The 26,720-nt window shown below is 39.1% G+C and overlaps 1 protein-coding gene and 1 non-coding gene across 2 annotated transcripts in view; one reads left to right on the plus strand and one right to left on the minus strand.

The window, feature by feature from the left end:
* Window positions 1-2,689: 2,689 nt before the first annotated feature.
* LOC139718184 (ADP-ribosylation factor 1-like 2) overlaps window positions 2,690-26,720 on the minus strand; it is a 41,608-nt gene continuing 17,577 nt past the window's right edge. The window contains exons 2-4 of the mRNA XM_071629664.1: window positions 16,866-17,042; window positions 4,793-4,930; window positions 2,690-3,544 (exon numbers count right to left, since the gene is read on the minus strand). Coding sequence (XP_071485765.1) covers window positions 3,327-3,544; window positions 4,793-4,930; window positions 16,866-17,042 — 533 coding nt within the window. The 3' untranslated portion in view covers window positions 2,690-3,326. The remainder of the gene's footprint in view (window positions 3,545-4,792; window positions 4,931-16,865; window positions 17,043-26,720) is intronic.
* Window positions 23,799-23,870, plus strand: Trnad-guc (transfer RNA aspartic acid (anticodon GUC)). The gene has a single exon. It is a non-coding gene; the product is annotated as a tRNA-Asp (tRNA).

Here is a 26,720-nt window from a genome sequence, read left to right on the forward strand (position 1 = left end):
AAAGATCACTATCACGTAAAATGCAAATGATAGTTGGCTGCTTGCGTATGATTACTTCTTGTTGTATCTTTAAAATTACGTATAATATCTAACCACTTTCGTGTGTAATGTTAGCAAAAGTAATGCAGACATGCACTCAAACTCAAAATTCAAAGTGACCACGCCGGCAGAATACAGAGTAGACAAAACACGATATTTCTTTGATATTTAAACTGGTGAATGTTTTAATGTTCTTATCATCAAGAGTTGCAATTACACAATTGGCATCTGTCGTCGTTTTCTGAATATTGAACATTCTTTGAATGAAATGTATGCTTCGTCACAAGATTGAAATACTGCTAAAAAACCACGGACCAATTAACCTGCATGGCAAGTGTTGAATATAATTTTTTTCATGTCATTATTATGACTTCCTCTGTGATCGAGGACCGAGGGAGACCAATATGGAGACTCAGGTGGACATAAAACATGTACGTTGTATACATTAATTTTACTGAGAAAGGGCACTGGTCTCTTGGAGACGCAAGACATCGCTGAGATTATGAAAGACAATAGAGAATGCTGGAAAGAACTTATTCAGGGATCTCGTCAGTTCTACATGACTTAACTGATTGATTGATTGACTGATTGATTGAATGGCTATAGTACGCAACATCTCCGAGATCAAGATAGACAATTATAGAGACTGCTGGAAAGAACGTATCTATGGATCTCGTCATCAGTTCTACTCGACTTAACCGAGTGATTGATTGACTTACTGGTTGATTGATCGATTGATCTGTGATGATTTTCGAAGGCGTATGTGCTGGTATCTAGGTCATGAACAATACCTTGAGGGTAATTCTAATTTGAGCATCGGAAATTAGAACAAAGGAATGAGACGATGAAATCATTGTAAGTTGGAGTTGCATGTCTCTATATTCCACATGTAGCATCCACAGCTCTGCCTAAGTATTTGCGTTTTGTATGTTCCTCTCTATTCAAAGGAAATTGTCCATGGGAACAAGAACGAAAATGAAAAAAAAAAACCAAACAAACACGCAGTTATGAACTAATCTCACTTGACACTAACATTGGATTGAAAGTAAAAAGAAACGGAAGCATGAACAAGAGGAAAGATCTTACTACCTTTTGAAAGAACAAAAAAAAAAGTTAATCCTGCAGTGGTCATCTTGTTGTTGTGTTAAGAGACACATTCTTTTGTCGGTACAGAGCAGCACACATAGACTCTGTCTGAGCGTTCAAAGCAATAAACCCAAGCTCCGTGTGTTACCCCTCCGGTAGGTAGGGCCTAAGATTCGAGTCTTTGATTACACACTTTGACCACTCCGCTTCAAAGAAACAAATAAAAAAAATCAACATCAAAGAGAAAACAAAACCCTCTAAAACATAATTATACTTACATCGTAAGACAAATCCGATATTAGTCAATCTCATTCAGGAGTAGATCTTAACATAAGGTTGTATGTACAGCAATCAAATCTACTCTTCGTCTATTTACAGGTAAACAAGCAGAGATCTCAGATCCACGAACAGGACAACAACATATATTATTTGAAACATAAACGTGCCATTCATTTCACATTTACTCGATGAGATCGAGTCCGTACAATTATTCCTATAAAGTTTCTGAATCATACTCCTCACTGAACACAGAACTACACGTAATGTTATGCAGCTCTTGCGCCCTCTTGTGTTAGAAATGATAATACCATCGATGAGGATGCTTTAAAATACAAACACACAACAGATGACACTCAGTCTGGCGAACATTTCTAGGTTAGAATGAATGTAAGAATACTTTCGCCACGATTGTCTGGTCATCACTGAATCTGGTCATCTCTCTCTTCATTCTTTCTATAAAACAACAACAGCATCACTGAATAACATACGACAGTATTATCAACACATAACGATCACACATGGCTTATGATTTTTTTTTTTTTACTAAGTATGAACTTAATCGAGGGGCACCAATTTGTAAGAACTGACAAAGCAGTTGAACCCACTGTTCTTCGACTGCTGTGTCATTCTTCACGAGGCCTTCTATCTCTGACTGAAATTTCTTGTTGAACTAGAACAGCGCCCAGAGAGCACAGACCTTCGTCAAGTAGCTCAATTTCACCCATATTATAATTTCCACCCTATATTACAACCCTACATTCATATCATCTCCATTGTTAGATTCCTTGACAATGAAAACATACCCCAACTGCGGACCAGCCGTCGCTGCCTCCGCCGAACTTTCTGGCCAACAGCGCAGAGGCTCTGAGGGTCGCAAAAGCAAGTGCGCCATCTAGAGTTCATTTTGCACCCTTTGGCAATTATAAACAATCAATTTTAAAAAAAAAAATCCTGAAATGAGACAGTTGATCCGGATCACTACCAAAATCTAATTATCTGCTCCTTGTGTCATTATCAACCTTTTCCGAAAATTTCATCAAAATCCGTTCATAACTGTTTGAGTTATTTTGAAAACAGATGACATAGCCAACGCCAGCAAAAACATATTATAACCATTTCGGCGGAGGTAACAAACTTATGTTTCCGCCCCCGTCCCCCCTCCTCCCCCGGGCCCCCTTCATACTAGATTGTGGGGGCGCAACGATGGCGTTTGCACAATGATGGCGCAATCACTGGAGGACGTTTTCTCTATGAATGCAAATCTACCTGTAGCATACAGTGATAACAGAAATCCATATTTACCTGTTAATATCAGACAATAACACAGGGTGAAATGAGAGCGAGTTTAAAATGCTAGCTCCCTTCACGGTACAATGTATATTGGAAGAACTCGATGCGTTTTGAAAGAGTGTAGTTCACAAAAGGCAACAATACATTGCACGTATATGGCGAATCTAGACTGTACACGTCCGTCGAGGCCTTTCAGTAGGCCTACCATTATTTGTGAATAGCCGACATCAGACATGCTGACAAGGCCTAATAAAGTCTGCACTTCTAGTGAGTGTTCCATCATCATAATGAAGACCGCTTGGTGTAATGACTTTCACTTCCGGGTTCTTCTATCGCCATTTCCATTCCAGACTCTCCCTGACACTAAACAGAGCCAGGTGACATGCAATGCATAACACGTAAAACCTCCGGAAAGTCCCGAGGCAATTCGTCTCTGAGCACAAACACAAGGTTTCTACAGACATGTTCATCTCCCACTGTTGTCATCAGGCTGTTCCATCAGCAGGGGAAAAAAAATAGTTTGAAAAATAAAGATGAATATTTGATATTTGGAAGTATTGATTTCCATCTCGTAGATTGCTCCTAAGACTTGTCTGTTTTAATGAGTTTGTCCGAGAATTTTCGAGCCACTATCAGACTTCTGTCGCATCGGGTCCACTTTCGTGTCGGTTTATCAGCTCTGCCTTGGACAAGTCCTTGTGAAACTGCTTGACCATCCGGGCGAGGACCTTGAACGCGTCGTGCAGTCCCACGCCTGTGTTTCCCTGTGTGGGCTGCACGTACCACGGGTGGTTTGGAGAAAGTCGTTTAAGGTCCATTATATCCGTAATCTCTGAAGCACTCAGAGCACCTGAAAATATTCAAACAATGAAAGAACAAAATCATGACATTCGCATTCACGCAGATACATCGGTTTGACAGTTCTAAATGGAAGAGTATTCTATATATAGCTTAGTTTCAACTGTACAGTGACATCAGGATAATGGGCGAAAGACAACAAAAAGTAATATCAGTAAATTCTCACGGAACCAGTGCGGAATTGAATACATTGTTTGAATCGATAGTTTAAAGGCCACTGGAAGACGCAGTAGGAATTGAAAAAAAAAATCAGTCATGATAATATGTTGAATTCATCTGGAGAACTGGTATCTAGAAATCTGCCACTCTCTGATCGGAGGTATAGATGATAACAATTCTATAGTGCGGAAAGCGTAACAAAGTATCAAGCACCTACTTTTGATGTCGTGTGCTGCAACAATAGATCAATAGCGATGAAGAAGGAATGGTGATTCGATTTGTGAAGCAAAGCAACGTATGCCAAACGTTTCACTTTCATTGTTAGAGTTCAGTGGGGGGGGGGGGGGGGAGGGGGAAATATAATAATCCTAACATTCACCTGCTATAAATCAGGAGTACGCCTCTTACCTGTCTTTTGTCTAAACCTATACAAACCCCCTAGAAGTATCTCATACATGCCATATGAAGAAAGAAAAGCGATACCGAAAATGCCAACTTTAGTACAACAGAAATATGCGCGCAGCAGACTTTAGTCAAGCTTTGAGGGGAAGTTTTGATACGTGCACGTTCAGAATTTGCGCATATAATTTATCATCTCCAGAGTAGATGTTTCCTTTCACGTTTACAAATAAAATCATTCCTTTTGAATATTCAGTGTATTACTTCAAAAATGTATTTGGCATTAAAATACACCTGTTTCTATTCAAAAGTAAATGTACAAATCGCTGCACAATGTCCATGTACTCAGGCTACTTTGGTCGCTATCCTGATTTGATGTGTATTTTTTCCACGCCAATAGTAACTGGACGTGAACTTTTGGGCATTCGTTCATTGGTTCTACGATGACCACAGGGATTGACTCTGCGTGGAGTAGTGTGGTGCATTTCATTTGTTATTTTGTTCCATTTCTTCTTCACGGTCGTTTTTCAGGGTGAAGGGGAGGGGGTACGCAAGATTGGGGCGAGATCTAGCAACAAATCTCTTCACATAATTCCACAAGAACCAATGTCTCAAAAATGGCACGGCTAGTCTACATTAGGATAACATTCGCTCTGGTATAGAGGTGATGTCGATGACGTACCCGGAAGATCTTGTTTGTTCGCGAGCACGACCACTGGAATACCAGGCGTCATGTAGGGATTGGTTAGCGCCCTCATTAGTTCGTCTCGTGCTTCCCATAGCCTCGCCTTGTCTGCGCTGTCTACCACGAACACGAGCCCTAACATGGGGAAAAATATACAATGTACAAAATGTGATAAAATATACAATACATCTGTGGAGAAAGCTAAAGAAGACAGTGTACTTAATCGTTCTTTTCAATGAACAACTGGACAACAAAAATCAGTAACTCAAACTTGAGGGATTTAGAAAGTTGCATGCATGTGGCATCATTTTGTTCCAATGTCAACTTTGCTATCAGTTTTTGTTTATACATGTATTTGGCTTGAAACATACGTTATTGTCGGAAGAGATATAACAGTGTCAGCGCAGACTCTAAAAGCAGATAAATAATCTGCCACACGTGATAACATTTTCAGGAAAAGAAATTCACCAATGCCCTTAACATAAGGACAATCACGAGTTGTGTACAGGCTTATATACGAGCCCCTGACACGGTCAGTGACATCAACAGATTATCCAAAATCAGCGGTTCACGCTTCAGGGACCATTGCGTTTGCACACAAAAAAAAGAAAAAAAAATGAGTCGGACGGATAATGAATAAACTTGACTCGTACCCACAAACAAGCTTTTCAAACCCTGCGCTAGATCTCATCACCACATCCGGAAAGAAAAAAAAAAATCATCATAATTTGTGAATGACCAGAAAAACCCACGCACTGCGATGATAAGCATGTAGTATTATCTTGGTTTGATAGAGTGATTACTAACACGCGCAATGTAGTAATGCGTAATAGATTGGAGTATAACGATACGAAATTCTGTGTCCATAAAAGTAAGTCAGTGTATAGGCCTACTGTAGTCGAGATCCAGTTCACTAGAAAATTGATTAATGTAACGTGAGTGTATCTGCGAATGTGTGCCATTGCTCTTGTATAATATACACGCATTATGTTGATGACTGTGTAGTAAAGAGACCATTTTATCAAACAAACAAACAATCTAAGCAATAATGGAGGGAAATCGTACATGTGACTGGTGTTCACACCCGGTTCGGAATTGTTTTGATTCACTCGGCTAGTGAAGCGGAATGTACGGCGGAAATTAAGACACGCTCATGCTTTATTGCACCGCTCTTTTTTCTCTCACGCTATTTATTTCATATCAGGCAACTACAATAACGACACCAGATGAAAAGAGGCAAAGACAGTATAAGGAACACTTATTACGTAGGCAACGATTGAGATTTTGTTTTTCGGCACAGAAGCTACAGGAAATTGATGCGGGAGTGTGAATCTAAAAAAGAAAAAATCCAACAATAACAAAAGAAAACTCGAATTTCAATAAGTCAGACAAACGACTATTACACATGAAATACGCCTCCATCATTTATTTGTGTTTAGCTATAATATGGGATAGATGACACTCCCTGTTTAGAAAATAGGCCTTGACAGGATAAACTGAAATAAAATAAAATCGATTTCATGTGTGTCACATACTGTACAATCTGGTTCCGAAGGATACTTTTGAGGTGGAGATTTTGCTAACACTGATATCTCCCGGATGCGTACCAAGAAACTTTTGAAACAGATGCACAGTAATGATCTAAAAGTTGATTGCTTTTATAGTGCATATACTAAATAAAATGCCTACGATACTAAAAGTCAGCTCCGTGTTACCATTGAATGCTAGATCTGCTACAAGCAGACTTACAGCATGTGTATTTGACAAGTTCACCGGCAGGAGCAAAGGGGGTTTCTAGCATCGCTTTTAAAACATTGCTCACACAGCATGGGCGTTTGAGAACATGTGGTATCGTACTTTTCTCTTCTCAGTATGTGGCGAATACTGCGGTCGTGCTGAATTACTACAACATGCAATGCATTTCTTTGCTTTGCTGTATACAGGATACAGACGGCCGGTTACTAAAACCATAATAATTATTTTTCAAGAGGTCATGACTTTTAAAGGGATGGTAGGGCCTACAATTTTGGTTGAAATGAAGATTCAGCTTTTAAATTTTGTGAGATATTATAAAAACCCATTTAGTCCTAAATGAATATTAAAGACCATACCATTCTAAGAGGAATTAAAAGTTTGCTTCATGAAAACGGTTTTGAAACGGCTGAGACATCCACAAACAACACGAGAGTTCATTATCATTGACATATTTTTATAGTAATTGTGGTGGTCTCATGTATCGAATAGCTGTAGATGACTGTCCATTACTGAATCGTTACTACAGCCGGGTCCGTGCTGTAGCAAAACCCTCTGCTATATTATAGTCTGATGCTTTGTAAGTATGTTACATTGGTTACTATTAATTAGTATCTTGCTTCATCTGAAGTTCACGGGGAAGGAAAAAAAAACTCGGGCCGATGTCTAGATATTTGTTCTAGAGTTTTATTTCTTTGTCGCTGGGTATGATGAACTACTTTCCATACGGGAGCCATTACTTGTTGGATGTCTCAGAATACGAGTTTGCTCTCTCGTAAGGGGTGTATCATACACCCTGGGGATGTCTTCGCTCAGCCATGGGTGTAGGACCTTCAACGGTCGGGGTAACTTGGCCTCGGCGAGTCGGAAATGTTCGTTTCCCATCGTCAACTATCGAAAACGATACCATACGCTGGTATGTTCACCTCTCTGTGGGGTCAATTTGGGGTCACTTAAATGGTAATGTGAGTGTGTGTGTGGGGGGGGGGGTGGAGGGGATTGCGGGACGGGGCTAATGACTGAGTATGCATGAACAATTTTTGTATAGAACGGACGAGGATAACCCCATTTCATATTTTCTCTGAGGGGAAAATAAGAGAGCTCCATATAGCGGACTACCTTCCCCCTATGGCTAAAGTACAACTTTTATTTAGGGCCTACATGAATTCGACTGTAAAGATGAATCCATGTATATATGAGCTTATTGCTCTTTTAAATGATACAATGCAAGTGCTGTATTGAATCCTGCAATTTTGGCAAGTGAGTTAAGAATGTAGATGCCGTTGCTGACACAATGGAAGCCAAGTTGTTCCCATACGTTTCAGATGACTACAAACGTACAAATTGAATTTATAATGTTAAAGCCACACTTGAATCAAGTAAACTTGAGAAAAAAAAATAAATAAGAAAGACTGAACAGTTTTTAGAGCTACTCTAATGAATTGAAAGGAGTCGACAATAATAACAATAGTAATAATAATAAAAATAATTATAATACTACTACTACTATTACTACTACTACTACTAACAATAATAATAATAATTATTATTATTATTATCATTATCATTATTATTATTGTTATTATTTATTATTATTATCATTATTATTATTATTATTATTATTAATATTATTATTATTATTATTATTATTATTATTATTATTATCATCATCATCATTATTATTTCAATTAGCTGTTGTAATGTACCGTTGTAAGCCTACCAACGCATTGTAAATACATTTTCCCAGAAGCCCCCCCCCCCCCCCCCCCCCCGGCCCATCCACAATGTAGGGATCTTTGCATAAAGGGACATTGTATTTCCATATACAACGACTTCAGAAAATGTAACAAATCTTGATCCAGCACTGTACGTTAATTAGTGATGATGACAAGGGTGTGGTAGCATCACCCGGCTGCTCTTGTATAATAAATGCCAAAAGATACCAAAATACCCTCGAAGCCTCGCTCCTATAATGACTCACAGTCCCAAAGTAACAGTGACAACAGCTGGATTCCTCAACACGACTTTCCGACCAGACTACATGTATTGTCAACTCACTACATCACGAGCACTGAGCATGCTAAGGCCGAGCGATTAGTCGATAACCCATTGACCATTCAATATGCCATTCGACAGTGTATTGGTTTTCAAATTTTACATTTTTGGCCGGTAGCTTGCAAAAATAAAGGTAATAGGTAGGCCCCCATAGGAATATCTTGAAACATATTACAACTTCTTATTTCAAAACTGTCGATTAAAACCATTCCCACCCACCCACTCCCCCTCCCCCCCCCCCCCAAAAAAAAAGAACTGTTATCATAATTTCCATAATTGCAATAACCCCCCAAAAAAAAGAAATTGGGGGGACTAAAGCGGTTAATGAGCAAAACTTGAAGTATCTCCCCTATAATACGAAGTCGTATTCACACAAGTTTCATGAAGATAGTGAAAGGCATCAGCGCAGTATCTGTTTGGTATTCATCCGACGCTATTACTAGTATATTTCCGCGTCATCGATCAGCGAAGATGAATTGGATTTTGTCGCCAGCGATCTGAACTGAAACTTGCGCTTAGCCGAGATAACAGCTACAATTTATCTAATATGACACACTTTACATACAATTAGGCCCTATCACGTGGGAAGATCATCATTGAATTTACAAGCCCCGTCCAAAGCTAACAAATCAGTTATCTTGATAACCGGAGTGGAGAGCCAACACAGCCTCCTCGAATGTAATCAGTGCATTCTCATGTTTGGAGGATGTGAAATGTGTAAGGCATCAAAACTTGGCAAGTGCTCATTAATCGGATAGGATTGAAGTGTTTCGATGCATAATCATGGTGTATCGGTATCATCAGACACAGTGGCGTATCTAGGGAAAACGGCGCCCGGGGCAAGCGCGAAAATTGCGCCCCTAATTTCTGAAAAAGACTAGTGTTCAACCCCAACGCCATCCCGGTAGGGACTTTAAGCAAAGTCCACATGATATGCTTTTCAAGCCCTTAAAAGGGGTCTTTTTGAGGGTGATTTAAATGTAATGAATTTTGATACATTTTGGCGAGCGAGCGCAGCGAGCGAGCCGAAAATTTTTGTATTTCAGCTGACAAAACATGGCATTCTTGTCATTTTTTGCTTATCAAATCTTACAATTCTAATCAAGATAGTGACGGCCTTATAGATAACGATTTATCTATACCAACAAACTGAGTACTTTAAAAAATATTCTAAATGGGGGGGGGGGGGGGGGACGCGCGAGTGAGCCGAAATTTGTATTTTTATTTCCGCGTCATCATCACGTTTTGTTCTTGATAAATTTTGGTGAGCGAGCGCAGCGAGCGAGCCGAAAATTTTTGTATTTCAGCTTACAAAACATGGAACTCTTGTCATTTTTTGCTTATCAAATCTTACAATTCTAATCAATCAAGATATAGTGACGGCCTTATAGATAACGATTTTTACCAACAAACTGAGGACTTGAAGAAATACTCTAAATTAGTGAGCCGAAATTTGTACATTTCCACGTCATCAGTACGTTTTGTTCTTATCTTGTTTGATTTTTTTTGCGCCCCCCCCCCCCCGTATGTTCGAAACCGTTGGCGCCTTCTTTTGATCCAATTGGCGATCGCTTCAGAACGAAAGAAATTGCAGCCGCTGCTCCGTGAAACATTTTGCCTGCTAAATATAAAATGACATGTGTGAACACAATAGACATTGTCATTTTGTCCGCGTCATCATCTCATTTTGTTCTTACCTTCTTCTTCTTTATGAAATTTAGAGAGCGAGCGCAGCGAGCGAGCCGAAAATTGTTGTATTTCAGCTTACATAACATCGAATTCTTGTGTGAACACAATAAACATTGTCATTTTGTCCGAGTCATCGTTATGTTTTGTTTTTATCTTTTTTTTATTTCGTTTTCTGCCCCCCCCCCCTTTCGGTGAGTTTCTTCTTCTTCTTCTTCTTCTTCTTCTTTTCTTTTTCTTTTCTTTTTCTTTTTTTCTTTTTTTTTCTTCTTCGTTTTTTTTTTTGCGCCCCCAAGGAGTGGCGCCCGGGGCACGTGCCCCCCTTGCCCCCCCCCCCCCTAGATACGCCACTGATCGGACAGGTACGTTATCAATCAATCAGTCATAGGCATGTTTATAGAGTGGGATGCAATATCTCCTAAAGGTGTCCGAGAAATATTGATTTACATCCAAGTGAAGTAGATCTGAAATCAAACATTAATATATCGTACAGTTTCTCTCCAAACATTTATAGCAAGTTACTTCGCTTGTACTTATGCTGTAGTAAAAGTTCCACATCGTGATTGCCTATTGCCAACTGCGATTATTAAAAAACGAAACAAAACAAAACAAAACAGTTCGTTAAATCATTAAGAGAAGTCGGACAAAATATCAAGCATTTTCAAAGCATTTGTAATATCTGTGATTAGGTTGATGGTATATGAGATGAAGGTGATCACAACAGCCCTCTGGAATGTGTTTTGAAGAGATGTCCTACAGTCTGTTTTAATGAAAACGAGAAGATTTCGGCAACAAAAAATGAACAAAAGACTACATTTTCTTTTACCGAACTCCCGAAACAACTGTCACATTTTATTTTGTTCAACACAACTCATTGCTCATTCGATCAGAGTGATATATGGATGTTTAGACTTTTGACAGGTTTTTACATCTTGACTTACTCATAGTCTATAGGAATTATATTCTGCGAAGACAGAAAACAGCAGAGAAATACCTGACAGCTGCCTGATAAATTTGTTTGTCCTGAAATATAAGCTGCAGCGTTGTTTCAAGCGATGATTTTTCCAGTTTATAACCAGACATTTTATGTCATAAATGACATTTGCTTCATGATCTTCGAATTTCTTCGTTTTGGCAATTGTGTAAAACGAAATTAAGAAAGGACATCTTGTTTCCAGTAAGTAGATTAATTCAGTTATGTATAGACGAAAGAGAGTGAAAAAAAAAAAAAAACACAGCGTATTTGGGTGACAGCATGGACCTACAACGAGGTCCATGATAGTATAAAGAGACCCAACTCCTCTGTGCCTGTCTCTTTAGCAATGAAAAGTATTTGCCTAATTTTTTTTCCTTAAAAGTGCATAATGAGGCCTTCCAGTCTAATTACAAAAAAAAAAAACCAAAAAAAAAAAAAAACCACACAACTATAGAATTGTAGAAGTATTCATTAATACATGCACTATTTCCAATGATTTATAGCATCGGTTCATCTTGTAAAACTTCAATGAGGATAGTTCCATAATTACATAATAATATACAACAGACAAGACAGGTACAATACATGCGTATTCTTATGTATATGAAGAGAAGACTAAACTCTCTATATAGTTTTAGTTCATTATGCAAACCATATCTCCCTTGTTTGCGTTTACCGCAGTGGATTCGGTGTCCAAACATTGAGTCAGGGACGAGGGCGTGTGCTTGCTCTCAAGTTCCAGTTCATACTGGGTAACAAAACCTTTATTTTTAGACACAGACACACAGATACACACAGACACACACGCACGCACTGTGTCTGCGTGTGTGCTTTTGTGTAGGAAAACGTAAGAGGATGGTAATAAATCAGAATACCGCAAACCAAACTGGCCAGAATGTCTGGGTGATATACCCAACGTAAACTCCACGTTCTAAACAAACTTTATCGTTTGGTTTCTGTTTTGTTTGTTTGTGTACATTTCCATGCATCATAAGGACAAATTCCTTATCTGTGAACAACAACATGAAGTTTCTGTTTTCTAACAGTAACAGCAATTTTCCATGATGACTTACAGGCAATTTGTATTTTCTTTCAAGAATTGTTTAGCGTAAAATCAGAAATTTTCGCGTGAATGAAATCTTCGCAAATTTCGCGAGGAGCCAAGATTCGCGTTAAACTGCACGTGAAAGTTCTTGTCTGCACTCTATGCACTGAATGCCATGGCAGTGACAACTCGCGAATATTCCTGGTTTTACAGTATGAGATATCACACCGTACCGACATCATTATATTTCGTTTCGTTTCATCTTTGACCTCTTCTGATGTCTTTGAAAATTAGTGAAGCACTTCAGAGGGCCTACATATCAAGGATGGTTTATTTCCGGTCAAGACATTGACCGGATGTGATACGTGCTGACATAAAGGGTAAAATAACTCTACCTTGGAATGGACCGATTGCACTGTTATCTGTCCATATTGTTGAAGGTTTCCTAGTTGACGATACTCATCTATTCCGCGCTCAACATTTGTGACAGTAGAAAAAAAAAAGAAGAAAAAATAATAATTCTCATTGTAATTTTGGGTGCCAGACTACAAACAAGCAGTGGTGTGTTGTTGTCTCCATATATGATGTGCTTATTAGTCTTTGTTGTATAAATGTTTCACTTAAGATTCTTTTGTGTTCATGGCAATATCCAACCCTTTACCTTCATAACGATGAAAGTCACGTATACCCCCCATGAAATATAAAAATCAAACAAATGAATAATGAATAACGGAATTGAAAGTAATTAATTAATACAGCTTTTGGTGTATATATGCTCGCTAAATTTTAGGATCAAGATATCAAAAAAATAAAAATTCCTGGAGGCTCCCTATATGGTCCTACAGTCAAATGCGACAAAATAAGAATACTGGTATTTTAGATGTGACGAAATAAAGTTATTAGTACGAATAATTACGAATGCCACTCAAACTCATTGCAGTAGAAACAACTGTCCTTCTGAAAATGACCCATCATGATCAAGCTTCTTTTGAAACGACTGGCAACAGTATCTTTAAAAAAATAATTTAACGGTAGAATACTAAAATAGGCCTAAACCCTCACGACAGTGAATATCTAGCTCGGCTCTGTCTGTGAGATTAGCAGGGTCACAACATTGAAGTGTCTGTGCAATTACCGCCATACAGAGATATCCCTCCCCTCCCCCTCCACCCCTCCCGACGTTCTGAAGAAATATTGTCTCCGGTGTATGGATTAACATTTATCATGCAATTTAAGACGCGAATAGGCGAAATTAATAAGTAGAGGAGTTAAAAATTAAAAGACATTGCAAAATTAACACAGACGATGCAGTAGGACAATCATTATCTCAGTTAAGCGTACGTGGCGCTCATGAACTCTTGGTTGACGAAATCACTTCCCGGCAATTTGCCAAGTGATTTTTGACAGCGCCAAACTCATTTCTTCGTGATAAAAATACGAAATGACTCAACTGGCTTGGATGACAGGTAATCCCCTCTTTCTCCTCCATAACTGATCCCAGACGTTTAATATTTGGACCCGGGCCTCGCCTATACGACAATGACAACCCGAACAAACCAACCAATGACCTTGTTACTTCCAACCGTAATTAAAAGCGCATTTTCCTCTTCTTTCTCTCCCCCGTTTTTGTGTAAGGTGGAATGGGGGGGGGGGGGCATCGAGTAAATTGAGAATGTAGAGTATCGTGACAGAAAAGTACTGATCTAAAAGTGTCACGTCCACACGTCATAGGATATTGTCATGCATCTAAACGTGGTCGAGATGCGGTGTAACATGGATCCCTAAATGTCACGTCAACATTTTTAACCTCCCATTCAGCTGTTCGATCTCGACAACATATCGTTTACGGGAAACAATAAAATGTGTCGTTTCTCATTTGTATGTCTGAACACAGCGAAACTTTCATTGCTGTTGTCTTTCTGTTGTCGCATATAAGCCTGACATTGACAACATCAGCACAAATCTGGGGTTCAAACGGAAACCGGCATTTCCGAGAATTCTTGATGAACTCCGCCATCTCATGGCACCCGTAATGTTCTTTCAAGTTCCCGCTGGTAAATAATTGCGGAAGACAGCAAGAGGTTCCGACCTCCTACATGTAGCTTAGCGTGATAATTTCTTCAGGAATTCACGGTTTTACTGGTGTCAATAATTCGACGCGAACTTGTACTAACATGCTTGTACGAAAGGAAATTTATGACTGTAACTAAAAAATGAATAGCATGAAGTTTTTCATATCACTAGGGATTATAACAATGAAACTAAATGAGTTTCAAGAAATAATTGTAATATGTTTCAGAAAAAAAAAGATGTTTGCTCAGATACTTGTTTTCTTGATATGTTCTGTGACACGACAGTTCATTCTATGTTTCCAACTGCCTTTTTTGCTGAATAGAAATATGAAAATGTACATGTATTAGATGTTTTGTACTGATGAAAATTACACCTTGAACAGTGGCGGATCCAGAGGGAGGTGCACCCGGCGCACGCCCCCCTACCTTTATTTCTCGTCAAAAACAAAAGAAATAAAAAGAAAAAAAATGAAATGAAACCCGAAAGTGGCACTACAAATATTAGTTGCGCCCCCCCCCCCCCCCCTTTACAGAATTCCATTCCTGGATCCGCCCCTGTTGAAATAGAATGACGAATATCCCAATCGGAGAGAGAAATAGTATTGTGATAATATCAAGGAGCAAACTAAACAACGTTGATGTACGTGCGTGCTTACGTATGTGATTCTTTGCGTGTGCATACAATCCATTACTCTTGCTCTTAAGTTTTAGTCCATTTATTGCAGATCATCATTGCATATTAAAGTGTTGAAGTATAAGTTGCTTTAAAGTGCAATTATGTAATTGGATGTTCTGAGGTAACCATTCGCCCACCCAATTGTTTCCATGTCTCGTTCTGTCTATACCCTATAAAAGCACACGTTATATCTACCAATCTACTCTTGTTATCTGCATAGTTTTTGTTATCACTTTTCTTCTAATTTGTACATTTATATGTCTATGCATGTGTATCCATTTGATATTTCTCTCGAATTAGCAAAACAGTGACCGATATTGTCATTTGTTCCTGTATCATTAATCAATTTCTGTTCATCTAAATACCTCCGACATCTATCCCCATACTTCTGAATGTATCTCGCATACATCTGAAATCTTTTGTGGCTTTTCCTTCGAAAGGAAAGCGCTCTAAAACAGTGTTACGAAAGGTCATGGGAAGAATGTCTGCTACGGTATAAAAAAAAGAAGAGCAAGGGGCATCTGAATCTTCACCTCGACATATTGTTTTATCTTTTCTTTCTATTTTTCTTCCAACAATGGCATTATTGAAACAGAAGGGCACATTACTTTTTCATCAGCTCCACTCATATATTTGAAAGGCATGTAAAAGGGGGATAATCACCCTATGACAGGAAGCCTTCGAGGAATTTATGGGATGTCTTCAACAAGGGGTAGGAGGTTTATCCAACATCAAAGTTGAAACGCCTTTGACTGCAAAATTCCAGCAGCCGATTGTTGGCACACTTTTCATATCATGATGAGGGGGGGGGGGGGGGAGGTCTTATGACGGTGAAGTTCGTTTTGCCGATTAGAGCCGAGGAGGTTACGAAAAGTCACACGTCAAGAAGCCTCAAGCATCCAACATTGTTTGTGCCAAACATTCTATCTGGCCTGCGTCATATCTGGTTTATTTACTCTTCAGTAATCGTCCTCAAGGGGCGCATGTCTCCGATGTCTGACCCTTGAGAAGAGTTCAAGCAAAGAGGGGAGGAGGGAGGACGGCATCTCCATGACGACCAAACGACACGGAGAGAGGAAGGGATCAGTGTAAATCAGGTATGGTGTAAATGCTGTAAAGAGGGTGAAGAGATGAGGACAGAAAAAGATGAGAACAGACTGAGGGAAGGAGAACGGGGACCAGCAAAATACTTGGCTAAATGTTGGAGGAAACAGAGGATGACAAGTTAGATGAAGAGGAAGATATAACGAAGGGAAGAAGAAGAAGAGGGGGAGAAGGAAAGGAGGATTTAGCAGAATGGAGAAAATTTGTGGAGGAACAAGATGACAAAATAATGGTAGAGGAAAAATACAGGGGAAGAAAAAAAGATGAAAAAAAGATGGGAATAGGATAGATATAAGTGACGGCAAAGCTGAACGTGTGATTGTAGCTTCTGTCTGCCTAGGAGGAGAAGGACCGAATTTGGAGCATAAATGGAGCAAGATACACAATAACGAGAGAGGGGGAGTTAATGGACTCAGATTCCTACTCAAGCAGCTAGCATGTTGTATCCTCAAAGGATGCAATGACATGAATTATCATGGTGTCTTAACAAGAAGGTATAAACGTGGTTTATTACGATGGAAGACTCGTGTTCTGGGAGATAATACTTGTCAATATAATTCTCAGTTCCCTTTGCAGTCTCAACATTATGCAGAGAGGGTAACTGCCACGATCTTGGTGCAATAACACTGATAGAAAGATGGTAAAATAGCAAAGATTTTATACTAGAACGCATGACTGAATGACGGAGTGAAGTGCAGTCTTACCATGTGTCTCGCAGAAGTAGTGCTGCCACAGCGCGCGAACTTTCTGTTGTCCGCCGACATCCCACACGCAGAGTGTGACGTTGGGTACAGGTGTGACGGTCTCGACGTTGAAACCGATCGTGGGAATCGTCGTCACGGCCTCGTTGAACTTGACTCGATATAAGATAGTCGTCTTCCCTGCGAGAAACAATGAAAGACAAACATGATATGCACAGTGTGGTCCTGCAGCTCCATAGAAGAAATGTATCATCGAAGTTTTGTTTTGTGATTTGTTTTTTTTTTCTTTCGGAGGTATATCTATGATATACTTTTCATGTATATCATGGATTACACTCATTTCATGGTAAAAAAAATACTGACAAAATATCCTCTCTTTTTTTTAAACTATAGGCTCATGCACAATAAAATGCATTTTATCACTTGACCACCCTTCCACTCTTATGTTAGCACTGTGAATAGTGTGTCACCCTCGACACTTCCGTCCAACAAAGACGGATTTTGTCCACGTTTGTAAAGAATTGACAAACAGGCCGACTTTTGTGGTCGTAATTTAACGCCGATTTTAGAAAACGAACGCTTTGATCTTTAAAACCGCTGATAGGTGCCTTTGCGGTATGAACATTTAATCTTATAGTACAAGGAGAACACAGAGAACATTTTTATGTGTATCCCTTCAAACTCTGTGGGCAGATTGTAGCCAAAAGGTGGCTTCTTATCTTCTATAGCGTGTGGTTACATGTAAGTTGTACAGTGCCTCCAGCACTGATATCCATATGGTAGGAATATATTATGACGTATAAACTGTACCATCGTTATTCATATCGTCTTAATTATTATCGCGATTTTTAAGGGTAAGCCACAAAGTTGAAAGGAAATCGGGGCTTGCGAAAGAGGGCAGCATCCTATCGGGTGGCTTTGACCTCGGCGCTGAACAAAGAAGATAAATGGCGTTGTGATCACCGCAGATAAGCGCAAGTTCTGAGAATATTATGAACACCTTCCTCTTTGTAAAACAAAGGAGCAGGAAGCTCATTAACATGTACATTAGTGAGCAATTTGTTTCGTTATTGTAAAGGCGTCAAGGTTTTGCTACGCTGCATTATACATTCTCAAAGGGGGCGGGTACAAAAATATCTCGGCAGACTATCCAAAATAATGAGACAGACGCCAAGGCGCAGTCTGGGTGATTCAAGAGCATTTACACAGACTATCAGATTGCCTAATTGACAATGATGTTGATGAGGCTAAAATGTTGTGGAACTGTTAACAGTTCAGGTTCCGTAGCTTTCTTGCCGTGCGTCCGATTTTGTTGAAACTAGCATCATTTGGCTTCTTCGATTTATGGTGCATTTTACTGCATCTTACAACGCAAATTTGAACATGAAGTGGAACTGCATTTAAATTGTGCAGAGTTCGGTATGGATTGAACTGAATATTGACTCGGTTGGGATTAGTAACGCAGCAAGGAATCTGTGGACCATTTATGAATCAAACACGGTATATAATCATGCGTGGCGTGCATGGTGTAGATTCAACAAGCTGAAAATCTTTTGATTACAACTTATTTCAATATGATTTGTTCAGAAGCGCGTATATAGGTAACTGGAAGGTTTCAACAAGTGATCATGGAGATTTCGGGCTTAGCACTAATATTGTCATAATACTGATCGGTAATAAAGTGAATAGCCCTCGTCGCTAACGAACATACTAAAGTTCGACTAACTCGCTATAAAATGTCAACGATCGGTATAAATATGCCAGTTTTGGCGTAGCCCGAATCATACATTTCCATCACCTGCTGCACGTGTTACGGAGTCAAAATGTCGGGCAGCTGTAGGGACATGCGCCTGTCGATTTCCCGTCTTTCGTCTCAAGACCTCGAAATAGAAACTGAAAGGTGGCACAGGTGACCTCAATCTACCCCTGCCGCCACCTCTCCGGCGGCTATGACTCGCCCCCGGCGCCCTGAGCCACCAGTGATATGCACCTGCAGAGCGACTTATAGCTCTCGCGGTATTTCTGAATCTCGATGTGTGTGTTTAATCTGGGAAAGAGCACGGATTTAACTCCATTTGTAGTCGAATGAAAGAGGACATCACGTACCTCAAACAAAACAAAACAAAACAATACAAAACTACAAAACTACAACAACAACAAACAGATTAAGGTGATGAAATCGCTCCGAAGCTAAGCAGTATCATATGCTTTCATTGCTATGAAGAAAAAAAAGAAACATAGAAAAGCATTGCTTTTGTGTGTAAATGACAATTTATTGTGTTCGTTAACGTATATTCATAGTGTGCAGCAGCTGTTTGTAATTTTGTTTGAATGGACTGCGATACACATGATCAATCATGCATCGAAAGGATATTTGCATGACAAACTACTGTATCCAGACACAAATTCAATCAACATTAGCGCAACCGAAACAATAGTGCGTGACCGAAACTTTTCATGATGAATGAGTTGACCTCTGCTACTTTTAAAGGAAAATCATATACAGCGAGCATGAACTGAGACTCAGTCATTAAGAAATATAATGACCATTTTCCCCCTCATTAGATTCCCAGATATTCCTGGCACTGCGTGGTATATAGGCCTATATAGTTTGATGATGGTAATTCGCTTTGTAAATCTCCTATCATTATCCTGTAGTAAAACAAAACAACAGAAAATCTAAATATTATTATATCAAGTGACACTGGCGTTTGTGCATCGCAGCGTATGTGAGAACAGAATTCAAAAGAGGGCCTTTCGGCTTCACGATAATTCATGACAGTCACAATGTTTGTCTGGCGCTGTGCTTTAGGACATAGCCAATGAGAACACGCAGTTATCTCTCAAGTCACGTGATGATCTATATCAAGATCTTAGAAATGTTTTTTTTTTTTTTTACATTTTTAAGACTCTGTTAGCTAAAGTTATAAAAAAAACAAAAAACGAAACAGTTATATTTGCCAAGCTTTTCGATGATTTTGAAGCTGATGAAGAAACCGGGAATACACTAGTACCAGATTCTGGTAAACTTACTGTCACTGTCATTATACCTACCACTAATATCACCGTCCTTGTATAAGCCGTTATCCAACATGGCTTTTCCTAACATACTAGTATCTGTCTTTGGGAACACTGTTGAGCACAGCGTATGTTCACTCAAAGATTTTCAGTACTTTGACTCATTGCAAAATCATTTTAACCGCTTTTTTTCCATTGTTCATTCTCATGCAATATTGGAGACAATCAGTGTCGTGCAGCTCAGATTTTTTCCCACTAGAAACATTGTCAAACAATAGCTATTAGCTGTCTTTCTCGATAAAACCTGATTTGAGTGTCAAAACGAAACATGAAAATGCACATTCCATTTTTATGCTTTATAAGTTTAGCCCATAACGTCAGCTGCATCCCCATGCGTACCCCTGCTAATGCGGTCACAATTCATAAAACCGTATATAGAGCACAGACCTATTTCACTACTGATTTTATAAGCTCGAGATAATCTATGCAACTGGTGGTGGCAATCATACATTGACAGAAACCAAGGTTCAACATTGCCAACTGGTGCCTGTCATGTTACTGTTCAACGATAAAGTGCCCGAAAAGGAAACCCACGACAAAACGAAACAAAATAGGCTGTCAAATTATCAACAATATGTGTTGCTACCTTATCTCACTTCGCCCCCTTCCTCCCCCCTCCCCCACAGTACAGAATCTGTAATGGATGAGCACATCGCTGGCCTTTTTGTTATAATAAACATGTTTTCACTGAAACACATCATTTCACCCTACTATACTACGTTAAAGGCATAATTTACCATTTGCATATGAAACAAAAACCCAGCATTAGTGCTTCAAAATAGTTCTAAAATGTGAGTTAGGGATAGAAACAACCAATGTAAAAATACGAATCCGTATATTCAATGCTAAGTATTGTTAAACATACAAAATGTGAACAATAGTTATCATACAAACGTTTCCAGACTTAACCGTCTACAGTTATGGTTTATTGAGAAAAATAGTGATATCTCCTTATAATTCAGGCTATATTGCAAGATTTTTATTTAGTAGGATGTTTTGTGATACAACTGACCCACGTATATAGCTGTATCAAATGTGGTATCTCAAACATTTTATAAATCACTGCTGCCAATGGTAAACAAGACCTTCATGTACATCAAATTACATATTATGATTCAACATACGTATAATTATTTCCTCTCTTTTGGTAGGGGAGGGGGCATCAGGCCTATATTCTGTGATCGACAGATTCACGATAGATAACGAATATGACGTCATAACGTCTTTGTTCTGATTTTACGGGGTCGTTTTTAATATCGGATCAGACACAACGAACGCATAAGGAAGTTATTCGAATTTGCTATCTTTGAAGGACTGACCAGCTTTGTAGTTTTCGTTTTGTTTTGTTTTGTTTTGTTTTGGTTTTGTTTTGTTTTGTCTTGCTTTGTTTTGTTTTTACTTGTGTTTCACAATTTGAACTCAGACACGAGGCTGGAATATCACCCTACTCTCATTGTCGGTTTTTGTTTATTGATCCTATCCGCAATTAATCTTCGATAAATTTAGATTATTCGTTTGATTGTTTTGTCTTCTAACCCTCTAATATAGTTTCGTTTTCGTATTTCGAGGAAGCTCGATCTATCACTCACTTTCCAGAATACATAAAAAGATACGCACCGTACTATACTGCATTGACTACATTGCAACATGAAAGAAACGAAAGAAACACACAGCACAATTGTCATTAGACTCCATTTTAGCTTCCTCATTTATATGCACGTTTGCCATGAATATGACTATCGTGTTTACGTTTGAAATAGAACATACATAATAAATTATCGTAAAAAAGACACCACACGACCAAATAGGCACGTTGAGTCATTTTGCAGATACGTTCCAAATTCCCATCCCATTGCTAGAAGAAAGTTGTATAAAAATACATCATGTTAAAAAAAAACCATGTATGATTTATGAATGTGTAAGCAAATAAAGTGTATTCATGTTTCAGATACTTTAGACGTTCTTAGTTTTTCTCTTATGAAGAAAATTACACGGAAATGTCCGCACACAATTACGGGGTTAGGTGCTCATCATAATCAAGGAAGTACCTTCTTGTTATTCAATTCATATTCGATTCAACATCCCTTTCCCATCATAGAATGAAGCAAGTTGAATATCAAAAGCAAGGTATTCTCTTCGAAAGATGAGAAACGACAGCTTCAAAAGATGTTTTCATCGCTTGTTTTGACAAACGTTCTGGCATATGTGTGTCGATTATTTTGTTTGTTTGTTTGTTTGTTTGTTTGTTTTTAGGAATATTACCGATGTGGGTCCCGTTTTATAAAAACTTTTTATCAGTAACAACTGCTACATTTCTATGACAAATTTGCTCTCAGCCAATCAAATGCAAGGATTTCAGTAGCTTATAACAACTATTGTAACTTGTTATTGACAAAAAGTTTCATGAAACGGGGCACAGATCTTTTTGAGAGAGGCTTATCTGCTTTTGGTGTTTGATGAACTGATCTGGCCTTTCTTCTTCCTTCAAAAATATTTTGCGCGATGACCACACGCAGGAAGGCCTCGGGATAGTTATTTTTTCCGGCAGCATGATGAAGTTAGCTGGATGGTACTTTTTTTCAGCTTTATAGGTCGATTAGTTTGATAAAGTGTGGAGCTCCGCAAAACCTTTTTCCACGAAGTGTGAATCAACATAATTATGTTATTCAGTAATTCCTATTATGGCATCTAACATCTAAGAATACATTGAAAAGACATGAAAAACACCTGTTGCAGTTGACTAAAACACTGTTGAACTTTTATTTGTAACAATGATAATCCACATTTCTAGAAAGCTAGAAGCTGCTGCACGTCCTTCCAATCTCATGCATTCGAAGTATTTAGTTTCTGTGTGGGGTAGGGCAGATGAAAGATATTCTTTTAGTCACACACGGCCGGATTTCGAACCGGGTCCATAAGGAATTAAAACCGTATCGACCCGGTTTGAGCCGTAGATATCCGCATAGACCCGCACCGTAACCCGTGTCAATTCCTGATGGATTCCGGAGCTACGATACGGCGGTAAAAAAGAACAAAAAATTGTCATGTTCAATTCCGTATTGATATCCGAATTGACCGGTTCGAACCGCACTGACTCGCATCGACCCGCTGCAACCCACAGCGTAAACCCGTATGGATCCTTGCCGTATATATCGCATTGCCTTCATGCAACGGATGATGACAAGGTTTACATCCGGGTCGGTACGGGTCGAAGCGGGTAGACACATGGTCGATAGGGGTCGATAGGGGTCGAAAAGAATTCAGTTAAGGATTTAAAGCAGATTTTTACACGGTTCTATACGGGTCAACACGGGTCTCTACGGCTCGAACCGGACCCGGTTAGAAATCCGGCTGTGTGTGACTGTAGCATAATTTACCCTCCATTCCGGGACTAATCCGGCTCATATTCACCCGCATCATATCCATTTTGTGACCATGCCGTGTGTGACTGTAGCATTACTTTATCTTGACAGAGTGTCCAACCTGAAAACATGGTTACAAATAACAGGTTAATTTTCATTCAGTGCATGCATGCGCATTATGTAGTATATTAAACATCATTATTTGAATGACAAATATATAAAATTTGAAATAACGATGAACACTCTTCGTCTTGTCCCTATGTTATACAACTGTATAAAGTTAGAACATCAAATACAGTTGTACCAAGAAAAGTCATATAATAAGTGGGTGAGGTATGTAGAAATCTCTGTCCCCATTTAGAATGGTATATACACGAGAATCTCACCACCTTAGATCTATATGCAGGTTGTGTATTACCGCTCTTCATTCTCTGTAGCACAATCAGCGATCAGTGTTGAGTACTGCCCGCTTTACTGCATATTGGTAAATCAACAATCCTTGGTAGTATAGTGGTAAGTATCTCCGCCTGTCACGCGGAAGACCGGGGTTCGATTCCCCGCCAAGGAGAACATTTTTTTTTTTTTTTTGCCACGATATTTTGGTGTCATAAGATCAACTACATATCTCACTGGTTACCCCTGAATGTCATCATCATGATAAACATCAATCTTGTTTGAAGGGGGAAATTTGAAAGTATAGTTATTGTAAGTGTGTAGGGCCTAACCTTTAGGTACGTTATTTACTGGGGAAGAAATGACAAATTGCGCAAGGAAAGGTTTATTGCACCATTTTGTCTCGCTGACGGTTCATTGTCGTGTCATGAAGAACTTGTTTACCTGTCTTTTGAGAGTGTCACGTGATACAGCCCTTTCTGGACGTGTTAGACATCTACATTATTGGTATGTCAAGGCCTGCCTTATTGTGTGGCGTTGTTTATTTAAGAGTATTAGCACACCTTCGCAAACAATAATCTTCTGTATATGACTTCGATAGAATCGTCCAACCGTGGGACGTGGTAAACAATATCAGTTCGGGGATGGTGAGTTACACCGTCAATAACAAAATTGTATGTGTCACCACAAGTTACATGAGTTTATTACAGTCATATTCTACTACAATGGCTTTCCCTCATTTTTTATTAGTCTGATAATCATAATCATAACAGAGACTGTATGAACACAGGCAAAATCGTTACAAGTTTTGAATCTGATAGACTCCACACTATCAAATTTCAACGTTTGCAGCTCCAAAAGTGGTACATGTATAAATAATAGTATCATGTTGTGTGCTTGTGCGCGAAACAGAAGGGAGTGCGTTTACATGCTTGTGTGTGCATATATTATAATGTGTGTGTGTATGTGTGTTTATATAAACATATTGTTTGTCAGGCAACATACCACATTGGCTAGGCGCCACGCCATTGGGATATCGACAGGGGATATAATATCGCGGTCTAGTCAATCTCACAGTCCTCTGCAAGCGCGGCGATATATTGCAGATGTGATTGTCATACAGTACGTGCAACGGTCGATGCGTTTTTCGCGCCTAAATTACTTTCTCAGACAAATCAAGCTCGATGCCGAAAACAGGCAGGCAATCGGCATTGCCTACAGTGTGACCTTTTAAAGTTTGAATCTGCCTAATATGTATGTGATATTACATAAGACATTGCCTTTTTAGAGGTGTAATATAACACTTGGCATCAGTCCGCGGGAGTTACATTTTCCCCAAGAGATCATTGTCTCCAGGTAAATATATTTTCCCAGGGACTGTACAAGGATAGACAAGGCGATATTTGTTATATCATAATCATGAATGGTCTACATATTATGCACATCATCATTCTAGCGTCGGCAGCACCGTTTCATGAAAGTGTGTTGGCCCTGACAAGTTGTCAGGCTCTGACAATTTCAGTAAAATCCGTGGTTTTGATTGGCTGAGAAGCTCTGGTCACTGACTGTTACTATATGGTAATTGTCAGAGACTCAACAACTTGCCAGGGCTGACGACTTTCATGAAGCGGTGCCCTGGAGTTATATCACCTGACGTGACGTCACTGCTCGCAACATAACAATTGCGATCCTCGCTGCATAGGCAAGTGATAGCATCATGACCAATCACCGACCAATACATGAATTATGAGGGACCTAGTGGATATATTACATGCATAATATGTTATACAGACATGTCTTATACATACATACATGATCATGATCATATACTTGCATACACCAAAAATGAGAAAGAAATCATACAACCTAATAGTAATCACTCCAATGAATAAGTAAATCATCTCCGCATAGTGATATTAGCAACGATGACATGATATCAAAACACGTCACTTTCGAAACTCATAGGCCACTTCAGTGACAAAATTCTCGGAAGAGATCAAAACATTCAAACCCACTCCCACTCATTTGTCAACATTTTATTCTCGACCATTGAAATGAGAACGGAATGAGCGACAATTCTGAAAACTTCATCAACTTTAGGTCGATGTACATAATGGTGCATATGTCACAAAATTGGGTTGATGACAAAAGACCTGGTCTTCGAACCATCGGACCGGAAAGTTTCCGCCGAAAATCTCCTCCCTTTGGTGGACTATGAGGGTTAACCTAGTTTTGAATCCTCATCCATGACAACTGAAACTGTACGAGGCCCATCAAATTTCATACCTGGATGTATGTATCCTTCCGATATATATCATTATCAAAGCTACTTACGGGCTTTACGTCAACGATAGCTATATATAGATACACCGTGTCCTTACGGCAGAAGAATTCCATGGAACTGTGTTTGTTTGTTTGTCGATTGTCTGTCGATTATGTCACTATGATAGCATGCAAAAATACAAATAGCACACATTCAACTTGAGATATATCATACTTGATATACATAGTGTTTGCAGCTTATATTCTCCAAGAAAAAGCTGCCGTTTTACTTAAGTGTACAACCATGGCACTGGGATTAAAGAGATTCTGTCTTTCATTTCTTTCTCTTTGGCAATCCGACCTAGGGCCTAAATACAAACTCATCCCCCCCCCCCCAAAAAAAAAAAAAAAAAAAAATAAAAAAGAAGAAAAAAAAAGATGTTTGTATTGTGATATAGCAGACATCTGGATGATTCCACACTCTGTGCACAATCAATTGGCGGGAACACTCGACTTCCACTATCAGCAGAGTGCGAATGATTGCTGTTCGTAATTATACGCTGCAGCAAAACACACATCACTGCATGCGCTCGAGGCATCTTGCCCACATGTCATTTTCTATGTTTAAACGTAGAGCTCCATGGCATGCTTTCTCTTCGCTATTTTTTGATGTAGGAATTGGAGAATTGGATTTCTTTGGGGAAAATATTCATACCTTAGTCATGGAGATCCATTCTCCTCAATGTAACTACAAACATCGGAG

The sequence above is a fragment of the Diadema antillarum genome, unplaced genomic scaffold, assembly GCF_040938485.1.
Source record: "Diadema antillarum isolate AM-2024a unplaced genomic scaffold, OU_Dant_1.0 scf00000091, whole genome shotgun sequence".
NCBI classification, from domain to species: Eukaryota; Metazoa; Echinodermata; class Echinoidea; order Diadematoida; family Diadematidae; genus Diadema; species Diadema antillarum.